At 38.0% G+C, this 13,240-nt stretch overlaps 1 protein-coding gene across 1 annotated transcript; it reads right to left on the bottom strand.

The window, feature by feature from the left end:
- Nucleotides 1-569: 569 nt before the first annotated feature.
- slc39a13 (solute carrier family 39 member 13) lies at nt 570-11,191 on the bottom strand. The gene is made up of 10 exons (XM_063882649.1): nt 10,998-11,191; nt 9,683-10,048; nt 8,460-8,567; nt 7,684-7,832; nt 5,756-5,875; nt 4,708-4,797; nt 2,379-2,429; nt 2,095-2,227; nt 1,911-2,010; nt 570-1,329 (listed from the first exon to the last, which is right to left on the bottom strand). The coding sequence occupies exons 2-10, from the start codon at nt 10,008-10,010 to the stop codon at nt 1,254-1,256; spliced, it is 1,155 nt and encodes a 384-aa protein (XP_063738719.1). The 5' UTR covers nt 10,011-10,048; nt 10,998-11,191; the 3' UTR covers nt 570-1,253.
- Between the last annotated feature and the right edge of the window lie 2,049 nt (nt 11,192-13,240).

The following is a 13,240-nucleotide window of genomic DNA, read 5'->3' on the forward strand; positions in this document are numbered from 1 at the left end:
GGCTGTTTGTTGTCCTTCTGTGCTGCGAGCGAAGAAGGTTCCCACAGACAATAGGCATCTCGCAGGCTGATGACTAAGGAAGGCAACCCGCCGCGGAGTCGTTATGGCAACAGAAGCTTGCCAAACAGACTGTGTGGATATTGGACGAGAGTGAGTGCACAATCATTGCCCCCCTCCCTCCACTCCCATATGACATTTTAGGCATAGGACCTTTGCAGTAAAAATATCTGTCCTGGTGGACACGTTTTTGTGCAGCAAGGTCACAACACACTGGGCTAACTCAGTATCTCCACACAGCTCAATAATAATCAATAACAGGATGTCATACACCCACTGAGATCATTATAACACCCCATTTCATCCTCATAATAATCACCTGCTCGTGTGGTTATTATTATTATTATTATTAATAATGGTTTGTGTTTCATAAAAAGGTCTGAAAATGTAGTTTACTTCCTTAAGTGTTGAAACTTTCACCAAGAGCTGTGTCAAAAATTCAGTGCTTTAAATAATGATAATAATTCTGTATGGTTATCTGTCCCTGATTTCACAAGATGTGAGGCAACAAGTTTAAGTATATATTTTTATTTCATTTATTTTAACTTTATCACAATTATTTATTCAGTCAAAGATCAGAAATGTGCAGATCACTCTGTGTGAGGAAAAATACAAAACAGACAAAAGTTTGGCGTAGAACTGACACAATTGTAACAGGCCATTTCTTATCACAAAAATATGTAATGTGGGGGTGCACAATTGAATAAACTATATTTTTGCCTTGTCTTGTTTTCAATAAATATGCAGCAGCTACATTAAAAGTAAGAGTAACAATACATACAAGTTTAAACAATTTAGGTTTGAATACATTTTTAAAAGGAGGTTGTCTTTGTAGCTGTCTAATAATACCTGTTCTGTTATACTGGTACATCAGCTGTACCTGTGTAAATGCATGTGCAAAACAACATGATTGTCTGATCACCAATATAAGACAATTTGGTAGAAAAGATTCATACAAACCCTCTTCACTTCCTGGATGTTTAAGATTGGCACATTTGACTAGTGTCCAAATTAAATTAGCAGATCAAAAAAGCTTCCCTTCAGTCGTCGTCCATAAAGTGCCGTTCTTCTGTCAGATTTTTTTTATTTGTAGTGTAACATGATGTAAAGTTTCCAGGAAAGAGAGGTACCAGATATAAGGGGTTGGTTGAGAGTTTTAGTATTTGGTTAAGGCAAGAGGGGGATTTCCTCCGTGTTCAGTCAACAATGGCAGAGAGCACAGCCATGACAGCCACGCCGCAGAAGATGAGCAGGACCTGCAGTAGGGACTGCCTGGTAAAGCAAACAGAGGGCAAAGATTCAGACAGATTCAAGGACATAACATAAATATACCCGTTTCAACACCCCAAACAAGATATACAATGTGTTGTTTGTAAATAGATTACATTTTTCTGAAGGCTGACCTATTTGTATAGCACTTTTTAAAAAGATTTTCAAAGGATTTTGGATATTCGGAAAATAGATCCTTACTAAACAAACATTAATGATACTTATTTTGTTCAGCAAAATAATCTCGACATAACACTTATACGTTTTTATGTCTCATTTAGCCACCTATGAGCTACTAAACGACTTAAGACACAGAAGTATTAGTATTTCAAGAGTATGTACTGACATATAATATTTTATTTTATGACCAAAACTTCTGATAAACACAGAGCTATTATACAGATTTCACACATCTAACCAAAGACTCATTCAGAAAACCCATTTACTTTCAGACCATTAAACCAAGGTGCCATAATGGTAACCCTTTTCCGGGATTTAGCACTCGTATCTTCACTACTGTAATGTCTCAAATCTCCTAACACAACATAAAAAGTTACCCTGTTGAAGAGGCACATAACCCATACCTTAAACTGGACTCCTGCAGCAGATCAGGCACCACATTCACCATAGCTATGTAGAGGAACCCTCCCGAGGTGAAAGGCAGTATCCAGGCAGTGGCATTTTCTAGAAAAGGGAAGGAAAGACTTCTATAAAACAGTATCCAGGTGTCAACAAAGTATTTCATTGCTTGAATACTTAGAATCTTACCTGTGCCTTTTGGTGACTGAGCGCACAGAGCGAAGCAAGCTCCCAAGACACCAACCAGCGCTGTGGACAGCTGCATGCAGGCTGCACTCCAGCGGTCGAACCCGGCCCTTAGCAGAATGGCAAAGTCCCCCACCTGCACACAAGGACATGTCCCACAGCAGACTAATGGCTTAACATTCAGTGTGTTTAAAACCACTGTAGCAGTCTTTTTTTCAAGTGTTTTCTGCTTTTCAAACATAAAAGCCTCAAGTTGCACAATGGAGCCAAAGATTCTGTAATCTCACCTCATGGGGGATTTCATGGAGCAGGATGGCAAAGGTAGTAAGGAACCCAACCTGCAAGAAAAGACTCATTAACACTGCTTTATCTTACTTGGTAAGGAAATGTGCTCGATATTAATAGGGAACTGTATTCTTAAAAGCACCCGTTGAGTAGAGTGCTAAGCTCCATGTGTTCAGCGTGTGGTGCCTAGTGCAAAGAAGGGAAATATAGAAGAGCTGCTTAAAGAGCTGTAAAGCTGTGACAGCTTAAAGTCTTTCATCATTCCATATGAAGAAGACGATAAGACATACCAGTTGTGTGAAAAGCCTACTTATACACACACACACACACACACACACACACACACACACACACACACATCACACGTCTAGGTAAAAGGCTAAAGGATATCTGCATGTTTTGTAAAAAAAAAAAAACGTTTTAAGAATGAAGCTCAAACTGGTTAGAGTTAGACAGAAAGAGAAGAGAAAAAAAAGTCATAATGTAACGTCATTAATTTAAGGACATTATGGTAAAATGTTTCATTCTAGGAAATTATAAATGTATGAAACTTTTAATATTCAAAATTGGTTAAAATAACATTGAGTTTAAACTACAAGCTAAATATATCCGGATAGACCATAGTTATACAATTTGCTTTTTTCAGGAAGCAAGTAACTCAAGTAATTCAAAATGTGAACATAGCTCAACGATGTAATGTGGTTTGTTGGTAAGCCAATAATAATAGCATTTTAAAAATAAAATAAAGCTTTGGTAGAAGTTGTGAACATTTCCCTTTAAGTTTAACACGCAATGATCAAAGTGTGGAACTTCGCAATGTCCTGTGTTAATTTCTAATAAAACTAAATATTTTTTAAATGTTCAACAGCCATCAAGTATGAAAAACTGTAAATATATTCAGGTTTAAGTAACACTGCATTGATGCAGATTATTTTTATTACAGCATTTCATTGTGGCAAAGGCACAGTGTGATAAATGTGCTTGAGAGTAAACAGAAAGCACCGGTGAGATGTCTTGTATGTGTATGTTTGAGACACCTCGTTAACTTCCTCTCTGGCACGGCGATATGTGGTTCATGCTGCTAGCCTTATGTTTCTCCAGCTGGACTCCTTACAAAAGATACAAATATACAGTAACCTACTGAAGCCAGCCAAATGCATGTTACTGCAGTTTAAAGTGCATATTTTTTAATCAAGCCAGTAAGACAATTAAACAAAGAAAAGTTTTGAAATGAAAACGCTGGTTATGCTGTAGTGAATGTCCACTTTCAGGGCTGTAGCTCTGCTGATACAACAGGTCTGCTGCACACCCTGCCAAACTACCCAGATACATTTCCTTTTCTCTTTTTTATTCAGTATTATTGCGCTCTTCCCTGACTATTTTGCAGTACTGTTGCATAACGCTTAATCTTTGAAGTGCAAACAACACAAAGTACGTATAGCCTAATATTTACTCAGAATGGACATTTAACAACTGGTCTCTAATTCAGTTTCTTTGGAGGCAGGCTTTCAGTACTAAAACCAATTATTTTCATCTGACTAATCCAAAAATTATCACATTGCTCTTTCTATCATTACAAACTGAGTAATGTTTGTAGTTTTCTATGCTATTGGCCAGGAATGAGTAATAATTAAAGGGGTCATTCCATATTGACAATAACAAGCACTTATTTGTACAATCATTTTAATCATCCTACATGATGACATGACAGACAGCCGTGTGTCAGTTTATGCAAGTTATTTATCAGAAATGATTGTCAGTTCAAGATAATGAGCTCATTTGGTCTGCGACCCTGGGGAGCTATTTCAACTGCAATTATACTTTATGAGACAAGGAGCTCAATAAATATGCATGCTGAGGACTTAATGTGAATGTAATCACATTCTCACATACGAGTCATTTGTTAAAACGGTGTGACTAGAAATGTACACAATATGAGCACAAAACCCTGCTAACACACTGCTGGTGACTGAAGCCTCAGAGCTATAACTGTGTTTTAATTTCCTGCTGGTTTTGTTTTTAGTTAAAAGATATTTCACTATGAAATGTACTATGACATTTTTAGATTCAAGGGCTGACAACATGTCTAGTAACCTCAAGTCAGATATGCTGTAACCTGAGATTATCAAATCTTTATTGTAATATTTACTGACTAAAGCTAAACTGTATCCCTACCCAAGACAAGGCATCTGAGCAACACAAAGCAAGTAACTTCTGTGTGTGTGTGTGTGTGCGTGTGTGTGTGTGTGTATGTGTGTAAAACACATTTGATTGAAAAATATAGACATTGAAAGGTCCCTTTTATTTGTTAAAATTATCACAGCCTCTTACCTTTTTGCTAACCATAAAACTTCCTGCCACAGCCAGTCCGTGAGTAAAGTTGTCAATGCAGTTGGCCAGAAGGTTTAGGTATCCACTGGTCTGTTAGACACAAAATAAATGACACTCATAAAAGGTGAAATGTACAAGAAGTATTGTCTACTGGAAAGTCTTTTTTTTTTTTTAAATCTGTCACAGATGCTTCTAATAAGATACAAGTGTGGTTAATTTCAATCAAGTCTACTTCAACACATAATATTTGAGATCCTGTATGTTGTTGGTTTCAGATTAAGTTACTCCCAGCTTAGTAGACCGACCCATTTAAACAAAAATGTGCCACAATTTCCTTGGCTAAATGATTGATAAAGTATTAACATGTTAAACTGTGAAGTGAAGTCTGTGCTAGGATAAACCCAAGAAATGAATGGGCTAATGCAGGTCACTTCTCTATCATGTTTCATTTTGAGGAGTTTTTGGAGAACGTTTTCTCTTTCTGATTGGACATTTTGATCATTTATTTCATATTGGTACTAAACCACACTGAGATTTACTCTGCGAGTGAATTTAAATGTAGTGTTTATTTTCATGTTATTTCATTATGGCATGTCTTCATTCGCAAGTCAAATACAGTGTGAAGGATTCCATGGTTTATTTGCAGGCATAAGTTTGATGATATGTGTGGTGAGAAAGGTAAGGTTGTCCTAAAAAAAATATATATATAGATGTATAAGGTGTTATACATCTATATACTGTATATAAATGTATAACACCTTATTTTCAAAAATATTCAGGGTTCCCAGTATAAGGGTAAAGACCTTCATTAATAGAGGCATTTTAAAGTTAAACAGCATTTAAGAAGCCAATGAGTTTATCTTGTTGGTTTCATTAAGCCGTCCAATTTGCTTGTTCTGAAATAAACTAGAGGAATCGGATTGGATTATTAAAACCGCAAAAAGCAACCCTCCTCTAGTATTTAGCCTTAGTTGTGTCTATCTTTTTTTATTACTACTTTTTTTTTTTAAATGTGTTAAGCGGGAGATGCTTTAGTGGTCGGAAGTACCTTGATTTTATCCGATCTTTCCTGAAGACTTTGCTGCTTAGAAGATTTCCATGAATCAGCATGGTGCCCATTTCTGAGTGATGCCACTGCCTTTCCACTGGGAGCTGCATCAGAAAGCAGCTGTGGAGAAAAGAGGAGGAAAAACAAAGCAAAAATGAACATGTAGTCCCAACCTTCACTATAATCCCAACCTTTTTTTTCTATATAGTTTTTTAAATAAATATTCCTTATGCTAGCATTATCCATCAGTGATCACCATCAGTAATATGTCATTTTCTTCAAAAGGTTCATGTCCATAAAGAAACCACCTTTGCCACTAGCACCAGTCTTACTAAAAACAGACAGTCAATGCTAGCCTAGATTTAACAGTGCAATACACATACATTTTATTGTTGCTCCCACTGTGTGAGAAAGGATTTTACCTCCTGCTGGTACAACAGCTGTTGAAAAAAAGTCCTGATTATTTTTATAACTTCCAACATGAGCAGGAATCCGATGACCTTAAACCACAGCTCAACATGTATAGATAGATGTATAGATGTATGGATGTATAAATAGACGGATAGACGGATAGACAGATAGACAAAAAAGGAAAGAGATTAATTTCAGGCTAAAGTCGCTGTTTCCTGAGAACAGACAACTTTCTTGTTCCCTTATTCAGAAACTACTTATGTTGCCATTTAGACTGATAGGCAAATTAAATGGGAGGGAAATACCCTGCTGTCTTCTGGTCACGGCAGGGACATTTTTGCTCCATGTCTATGATTGAAGAATTAGGAGGTAATAAAGCGTTTATATTTTCCAGGCTGAGATTGGAGCTAAATTACCTCTTCAATACACCCAATTTAAATGACCTAGAAATACAAAAGGTGATTAAAACTCTTTCTTCACATTTCATACTTAGCATTGTAGCTCTCCACACATCCATCAGAAACAGTCTTTGGTGAGATTTTCCTAACCACGTATTTTAAGAGGAAGAAATATTTTTAACCTGTCTCTTATCACTGCCACACTTTATTGTTGCCTGTCTGTAAGCTGAGTGCTCTCCTGTGGACAGTAAAATGGCTAAAAAGCTCCTTCACCCTGACACTATAAATAGACACCAGTGGAAGAGCTGAGCCGTGGATGCAAATCTTCTCCCTCACTGGCAATACAAATACAGGAGGTGGAAGAGACAGCCTGCACAAACACACTGCAACCAGCCATTCATTGTCTCCAAAGAAGCCAGGCATCAATAAAGAGTCAAATGTTTAATATCATAACCAAGCAATAAACTCGTTAAATAGCCTATTTGAACAGCTGTTTCAACCCAGTAGAGTAAATATACATGATATGTTATAATTTGCTCATTGATGAATCAACATTTCATCATAATTCATTCTAGAAGAGGATGAAAGAATAGGTTGACATTTAGGCAAATATGCTTGATTGCTTTCTTGCAGAGAGTTGGATGAGATGATTGATACGCATCTCATGGCTGTCTGGTTAGCGTAGTTTAGCAGAAAAACTGGAAACAGCTCCCTTAGTCAAAGCCCTGCACTGCCTCAAAATGATATATTCTCATCTGTTAAATAAATAAATAAAATGTGTGATCCGAGTTTCCAGTGGCTGCAAGGTATCCTCACAGTGACGACAACGCCAGAGCTGTATTGATTTTTGCTCTTCTAACTCTTGGAACGAGATGTTGAAATATTCCTATAATCTCTCCACTTCTAGAGGACATTACTGATAGACCGGGTGCACAGTAGGTCATCTGATGCTACAATTATCTAAACACTGTATAAAAACAAGCAGATCAAGCACCAACAGGGCAAGCATACCTATGAACAGATAAGTGAAGGCTTGTATCAACACGTATATGTGCAGTGAGGCTCCTGTGGAAGCAATGAGCATATTCTTCTTAAATCATTTCAGCTTAAAACACTTACAGCATTGTTAGAGTTCAGGTCTGAATTTGAAGTGGGCTCCTCCTCCTCCTTGCTGTCTTGGTCTGGGAACATCTTCTCCAGGATGAGGAAAGCCAAAAGGCCAGCGATTACCCACATGCCCTGGGTCATGTAGTGGTTGTGTTTACCAGCTAGGATGGAAGCAGAGAGATTGAACATGAGACTCAGTGAGAAAGTGCATGAAGTCTGAACCCTAAAGTAGCAACTTAAAGTTTAACTTAAATTAATGCAATACCAAACCTTATTGCGTTTAAGTAGGTTTAAAGCAGATTACTTATAATTAGAGGTGTAACGATTCTTACATTGGGATCTAAACATGTGTCAAAATAGAGCCCTTTCCTGCCCAAAAGGCAGCCGTTCTACAAGTTGGAGATCTCTGGATTACTGCAGTTAAATGTGTGAAATGTCATAACTATGAACTCATGAGGGGATTGCCAAAAACATGTTTTGTGAGATCACAGACACCAAAAGTTCATCAGGTAGTTTAATTTGATGTTTACCCCAAATTGGAAGTAATTGCCTCCAGGCATCCCTGTAAAATGACTATGAGACAAAGGGACAACCTGAAGACAAAATGCCTCTGTGCCAATTCTTCTAATTAACCCCCTCCAGCAAATACACAAAAAGCAGAGGTCTGAAAAGAAGGGTTACATTCCTACTAGTGAAGACAGTTTAACAGTTTGACAGGTATCCTGGCTTAAGAGCAGTCAAATAAATAATAAAAAGCTGGTGATGGTATTTGCGGAAAGGAGACCCACCTGAAGAGCCAGAGAGCGCCCACGCCTCAGGAAGGAGGTGAAGGAATACATCACCAAGGAGACCACCAATCGCAAAGCTTAACAGCTGCTTCAGCTTCTGACCACCAGCTGAGATAACACATTAGATAAAAGGTAGCAATTAGAATACATGTTGCTTTTAATTTTAAAAAACAACTTTATTTATAGCTTTACAGTTTCTTTCACCTACATTTAGAAGGCAGCTTTTCTACAATTCATCTTCTTTTTTTTTAAACAGGCTTTTTTTATGCTTAAGGAGTTTCCTCTGTAATGGCTAACCTCCGGTCAGGACTGCACTTCAAACCCACCAGCCAAAAATAAATCTTGAATGCCACGTTCTTGTGGGTGGGGCCACTTAAGAGGCCACAGGCTGACCTAAAGTAACATAAGCCTGTTTATTGAAATGTTCAAATTTTCATTGCTGTCAAAGGAAGAAACAAACAATCTTTGTTGGTTGACTGACTAGACTTCTAACCTAGTGCAACTAGCAGGTGAAATTATTCATGATATCTTAACATCTTCAACATGTTATGGACACATTTGCTTCCCCAACCGAAAAAGTATGATCCCAATGACTTTTTTCAGACAGCAACCTGCCTTTTTACTGTGTATTTTATACACAGCTACTGATTTTAAAATGTTAGGCGAAACAATTATTGTAAATGTACCTAACCATCTGTTTTAGTCTTAAGTCTCTATATATGCATTCAGGTCATCCCTCAAGATGTTTTCAAGAAGGACTCTTTTCCAAGTACTTCAAGTGACTCATTCATAGGATCTTTAGAAATGTACACCATCTACAATTTTAAACCATCAAGAAAGTGCAGCTGGTTCAAGAGTGGCTGACAAAGACCCAGAAAAACTACTTGTTGATGCCACTGAGCTTATATCCCCTTGTTTAAGGGTGTAGAGGGCAGATATTTACAATCGAGCCACTAAAGAGCTGGAATTTGACGTATATAGTTGATGTGTTAATGAGATGCAAACATTTCTTTCTTTTAATGCAGACATTTGAACCTTGAACTCTTCTGCTTTCACCACTGCAGTGTTTTGTTATTTTGAGAGGTGTTTAACAGATGCATGGCTTCATCAGTGTTCATTTAACATGCATATTAAAATACTAAACCTAGTATATCATTATCATTATTGAATCGATTAAAATATTGATATTATTTTATGTTTGGGGTCCTGCTGCCATCTCTTACCTTCTGATTTAAGGGCCGCTCCAGCTTCAATGGGAATCACCAGAAGGGGAAAAATCCCAGTGAGGCCTACAGCAACAGAGCCCACCAGGGACAAGAGCCAGACATGAGCCTGTTCGCTGGATAAGAAGTTTGATATTTCACGGAAGCCTGGGAGACTATCTGTCAGGCCCGGGCCCGGTCCTGCAGCTGAGGCTGTGGCCTGAGACATAGCTGTTTGTGTCATCTTGTGGCTGCTTAAGGCCCCCCTGGAGGTCAGCACCAACAGGGTAACTGGGATAAACAGAGCAGCTACAGCCCAGCCGGGCTTCTTACAGCTTCCACCTTTCATCAGTCCCACGGTCCAGAAAGCACTTGCAATGAGTAATGCTGCAAAAGGACAAACACAGAGGTGACATTTTGAGAAAAACAGGCATTTCTCAAACATCAATGAACATTGTAAATAGGCATTTTATTAAGGCAGCCACTCACAATTTTGTTCAGTAATTGATACATTTGGTGTGTGGTTTGGTAAGTTAAGGTCAGAAGACAATCCTGTCAAAGCATCTTAGAGCCCAAGTTGGTCTTCAAATAGCTTGTTTACTACGACTGACGAAACTCAAATCAGTGCAATCAAAAAGCTGGAATCAGCCTACTTGCACTGTTGCCAAACAAAAGTTCAGTCATTTTCAACCAGATGTAAATTGTTGTCAATCTGACCAGATGCTTGCCCATGCTGTGATAAAAGTTAAGTTGTGTCAAGAAAAGAAAAGTCCAGAAATACCAGACTCCAGTGTCTGCTTCCTTTTTGCAGCTGCCTGTGGAAACCCTGACCATGCCTCAGGTATCGTTACAAGGAAAACTTTAAGCGGCAAACTATTAGCAAACAATGATTTATATGAAGCAGAAAGGTTGCAATAGTAACTACAGATGTGTTTTACTTTTTTTAAATCAACTGCTGCTCATCAAGCTCCTGTGTGTGGGGTTAGCAGCACCCAGTCGATCAGCAGACAGTAAACACGTTACATTTCTAAAATATAAAATAAACAATACATGGAAACAACGCGCTGCCAAACTTGCTCATAATGTGTGAAGTTAATCTTTGCATTGAAAGCTTTTGAGAGCGAGATATTGAGTTAGCTCCGTGGATAAAAGTTAGCAGGCTAGCGTTAGCCTGTAAACAGTGAGACCTGCTGCACGCATTAGCTGCGACAGACGCAATCACTGCAAAACAACAATATCTCTTATAACATGAGTTTGAGTGAGTTTAGTGCTAGCAGTACGGGCCGAAACAGGTATCAAAAAACGACGTTAATGCGTCATTTTATGTTTTAAATACCTTGTGGTCTCCGCAGTCTCTGCTCCAGTGTGTCCCTGCCATCCAGGCCAGCGAGATGAAGGCTGACTCTCCCCGGGCAGAGATCCGCTAGATGCAGGAGTCACCACCGCTCTCCAAAACAGCCACGTGTCAGGAACCTGGAGGGGAAAACACCATAAACAGGAGAGGAGACTCAGGACATGGATCCCGCCCCACTCAGCATTTCAGGAAGTAACTTTATTTGTTGACCTAAGGACACTGATTCATTTTCCACATCCAGGAGAAACATATTTGTTTCAATAAAATGGTGGGTAAAAAGTTAAGATGATCAAACCCCATGGACTAATCTGCCAGTTTTTGGGCCTAAAGGCTACACTAGCTCGCAAGAAAGTAGTTGATGATCACATGTAGGTAGTACACGTACATTTAACACACCAAGTCACAGAATCCAATGAGTTGAATATGACACCACAGCATCACTAAAATTGCTGTCATTTGGGGAGGCTGGCACCTGGCTTAGTTTTAGGGGAATTTTCATTATTGTTTACTTATCATCCTACACCCAAATACGTTTTATTTAAATATAAATATTGAAACAGTACAAAACCAGAACAGTACCAAAATCAAGTCCTTTAGGACATGTAGCTACCAGATGTGTGAAGGATTCAACATACGCACGCCATATTATTTGCATTTTTAACACAGTAGCCTGACATAGAATTACCTTTCACTACAGCTTTTTTATTATAATTTCACCCTGAACATGGACAACAGCGTTTTGCTCAGATGGTGAGCTCGAGAATATCACTGATGGTAGGCCTGCACCATTGCAGTACCTTGTACAGAAGCAGTTTTGAGACCCTTGCTAGTTGTTGATATCTGTCTGTAGACATATTTTTTTTCCCACCACCATAGTGTCACAACTGTGCATCATGCAGTCCTTTATATTAGGAGTTTTGCCAGGATTTGATTGAATTGATTCAGTCCTTCTCTCTTAAATACACAGTTTTAGCTGAGGTGTGCAACTTTAAAGTAACAGGCTCAAAGCAGTTCATGTTTCACTGTAAGTGAAGGGTGATGTTTACGTGGTTTAATGAATATCCAAATAGAGGGGAGTAAAATTAACAACAACACTACTATCATTATTACCTTATTTAAACACCTACTTTACAAGAGGTATACAAATCATTTATGGTAGAACTGGCCTGTTGGTTTGGATATGATTTAAAGAGAGGCATTGTTGCATTGTTTGCTTCCGAACCTAAGATAACAAAGAATATAAAACCCTGGAATTGAACCGTGAAAGTTTCACAGTGCTTCATATTGAGAATGTGTGGCATTAATGAGCTTTAAATGTAGTTAAGAAAATGTATGTATGAGTATTCTTTTAAGTTGCTAAATGGATAAACATTGAGTTTGAGCTCTGGTAGTCTTTACTTACTCAATTTGACTAAATCCTGAGCTAAATCAATTAAAATGTAAATAAACTCCAGCTAAAGCAGCTACAATAGGGAAATGCTATTTAGTACAAATACTAGCATCATTATTAATCTAACAATATCAATATTCCATTCCTCCAACACCTAAGGTACAATATCCTACTTTATTGAACTGCTTAGATCTGTGTTTATTTTTTATGTATATTTTATACATTTTATTTTTTTATTGAACTGCCGCAATGTAAAAATGTCCCAAATTGGGATCAATAAAGTACCTATCTATTTATCTATCTATAGTTCATAAAACATTGTGGTTTTTTTAGATATAAAGTAGATTGTATGTTTCCTGGTTAAGCTTAAATAGTCAGAATGTTTTCTCTACAAACAAAAGTAGTCAGGCAAAACAATATTTAACTGTTAAGAGCCACACCGTCCTCACAACAATGTTTTTTCCGGTATAAATATATACCCCATCAGTTGAAATTGATAAAATGGGGTTTATTAATAAACTGCACAAGCCACAGGCGATATGTGGAGTTGATAGGAACCAGGCAGGGGTGAAGCAGAGACATAACAGCCCTTGCGTGTGTCAATAAGTGTGTTTCATCCACAGTTCAGTCTCTGTCAGGAGAGATGGTTTTCTTGTAGCCCGCAAATATCCAACTTGATTGGTAATAATGATTACATTACTCAACAAGTGAGGCATTGTACTAAACTCAACTATTTCCATTCAGTGCAACTTCATACTTCTACTCTACTACATTTTAGAGGGAAATATTGTACTTTTCACCCCCTTACATACTGTTTCGGACACCTGTAGGTACT

The sequence above is a fragment of the Eleginops maclovinus genome, chromosome 4, assembly GCF_036324505.1.
Source record: "Eleginops maclovinus isolate JMC-PN-2008 ecotype Puerto Natales chromosome 4, JC_Emac_rtc_rv5, whole genome shotgun sequence".
In the NCBI taxonomy this organism is placed as follows: Eukaryota; Metazoa; Chordata; class Actinopteri; order Perciformes; family Eleginopidae; genus Eleginops; species Eleginops maclovinus.